We start from the raw sequence: 2,023 nt of genomic DNA on the forward strand, positions 1-2,023 counted from the left end.
TACTACACAGAGCCGTAGTTCACTGAGAAGCTACGCAAACAGCTGTCATTATCGCGAACGATTTCTTCGATTTCATAATCGTACGATTATATCGTCTGAAAGCAGGTGATGGAGATTTACTACTAATCACAGAACCGGCTTTACCGACAAGATGCGCATGACAATCGCATTCGATTAATCGTGCAGCCCTACCACTGGCCATTATTATTATTTATTTTTTATTTTTTTTTGTCAATAACTGTTGCCCTGTGTGTTTGACCTGCTCATTTCATTGTAGTGTCTAGAACACTACCAAAGACTGATATTTCAGGCTTGGCTCTTCTTGAGCTGCTGGTAATCAGTGATTGCTGCTGACTGTATTACAGGGCAGCGCGGATGCGTCCAGAACGTCCTGGCAGAGAGGGTCCCGGACCTGCCATGAGGGGGGTGTCCACAGCCAGCCGTGGCAGAGCCAGCTTCAACAGCCGAGACGGTGGCAGACCTGTGGTCATGGGAGACCAGGTAAAGTACATAACATGCCTCTGACACATTCTTTTTGTTGCCAGTTTTCAAATCTAATGCCATATTACCTCCCTCTTACCACAGCAGCACTTCAGCAGTGGCAGACAGGTGGTGGTGGAGCGGCATGGACGCGATCAGGGCCCCAGGAAAGACTGGCACGGGGCAGCAGGCTCACAAAGCGGAGGATTCACAGATAACCACCGAATGGGGGACAGTCGACCTGGCATGATGGCACCACACTCCAGGTTTGTTTTGATCATGCGTGTACAGCCTGTATTAGAGATCACAATCCTGATTCAAACTCTCACACAGTCTTACGATTGAGCTATGTGTGTTACGGCTGTTTCACATCACAAGAATCAGCGGAGCATGAGCAGCACAAATATTTGTCACTTCTCAGGATAATGAATAAGTGGATCGGACTCAACACTTCCGATGTGAACGCTCTCATTCATTAACATGGGCAGACGTGTGGGACAAAACGTGTGCTGCTCACACTCTGCTGATGCTTGCAGTGTGACACAAGCACTAAACCAAAGACTAGGGACTTCGTTAAACCTTTGAAAGTATGATCATCACAGACATGCAACATTCAAATCTGTGTTTACACTGCCGTTGATCCGGAGACAGCAGCTGCCTTGTAAATGTACAGTGTGAAACAGCTTCACAAACAGTCTTTCCAACTGCACGTTATTTCAGTGTACAAACATTTAAATAACAGAAGTAGTGGGATAAGTTTATAGTTTGGCTGTAGCAATCAAAATAGAGTATCTTACCCTTTAAATGATTTTGACACTCATATGTATTGTAATGATTATTCCGTTATGCCAGGAGGTGGTGACAAGTGACTGTAAAAGTTTAAGAAATGTCACTGAATCATTTATAAGAGATTTATTCATAAATGCTCATCCAATAATGATCGTGATCTTTCAATTTATCAGGACACATATATCAATCTGTTATGTGCCATTTTTGATTTTTTTTATGTACCAACTCTATCCACTAGTGCGGTGTTCAAAATATCGATACGACGATGTATCGTCACAGAGATTTGACGATACGAGTATCGATACAGCTGGCCCTGTATCGATATTGTGGCACGTGTGCAGCAGTGGACCGCGCTTAATTTGTTAAAAAATTTACAACGTTTAAAATCGAGTAGAAAAGTGCCAGGTTCCTAAAAAAAGAATGACTAGAGCATATATAGGCTACAACAAGGTTTAATCTGGCCGCAGAGGAACACAACTGGGTTGCCTGATATAAAGAGACGTAATCCGCGAAACAGAGCTTCACACTTGCGCAATACGGAAATATCTGCTAAGTGTGCTACTTATCTTTGTCTTTGTCAACTAAAAAGTTTGTTCCTGAATGTCTGAGTGCGGCCGCAACGTGATCTGTGTGTGAGACTGCACTTAACATCAAACTGCTTCTTTGACGTGCATGTTCGGCTAGTCGCTTTGAACTCGTGCATCTTCGGAAGCGGAGCTGCGTGGAAAGTTACAAAAAATGTTGTGCACACTGC

The 2,023-nt window shown here is 43.8% G+C and overlaps 1 protein-coding gene across 3 annotated transcripts in view; it reads left to right on the forward strand.

Moving 5' to 3' along the window:
- The window catches only part of LOC107670749 (SAFB-like transcription modulator), an 18,719-nt gene that overhangs the window by 12,255 nt on the left and 4,441 nt on the right, over nucleotides 1-2,023 (forward strand). For 2 of the 3 annotated variants that reach the window (XM_016463482.1, XM_016463484.1), the window contains exons 18-19: nucleotides 366-501; nucleotides 586-746. In XM_016463482.1, coding sequence (XP_016318968.1) covers nucleotides 366-501; nucleotides 586-746 — 297 coding nt within the window. The remainder of the gene's footprint in view (nucleotides 1-365; nucleotides 502-585; nucleotides 747-2,023) is intronic. The other variant, XM_016463483.1, reaches the window with a different exon arrangement.

This window comes from Sinocyclocheilus anshuiensis, unplaced genomic scaffold (assembly GCF_001515605.1).
Source record: "Sinocyclocheilus anshuiensis isolate Anshui unplaced genomic scaffold, SAMN03320099.WGS_v1.1 scaffold816, whole genome shotgun sequence".
NCBI lineage: Eukaryota > Metazoa > Chordata > Actinopteri > Cypriniformes > Cyprinidae > Sinocyclocheilus > Sinocyclocheilus anshuiensis.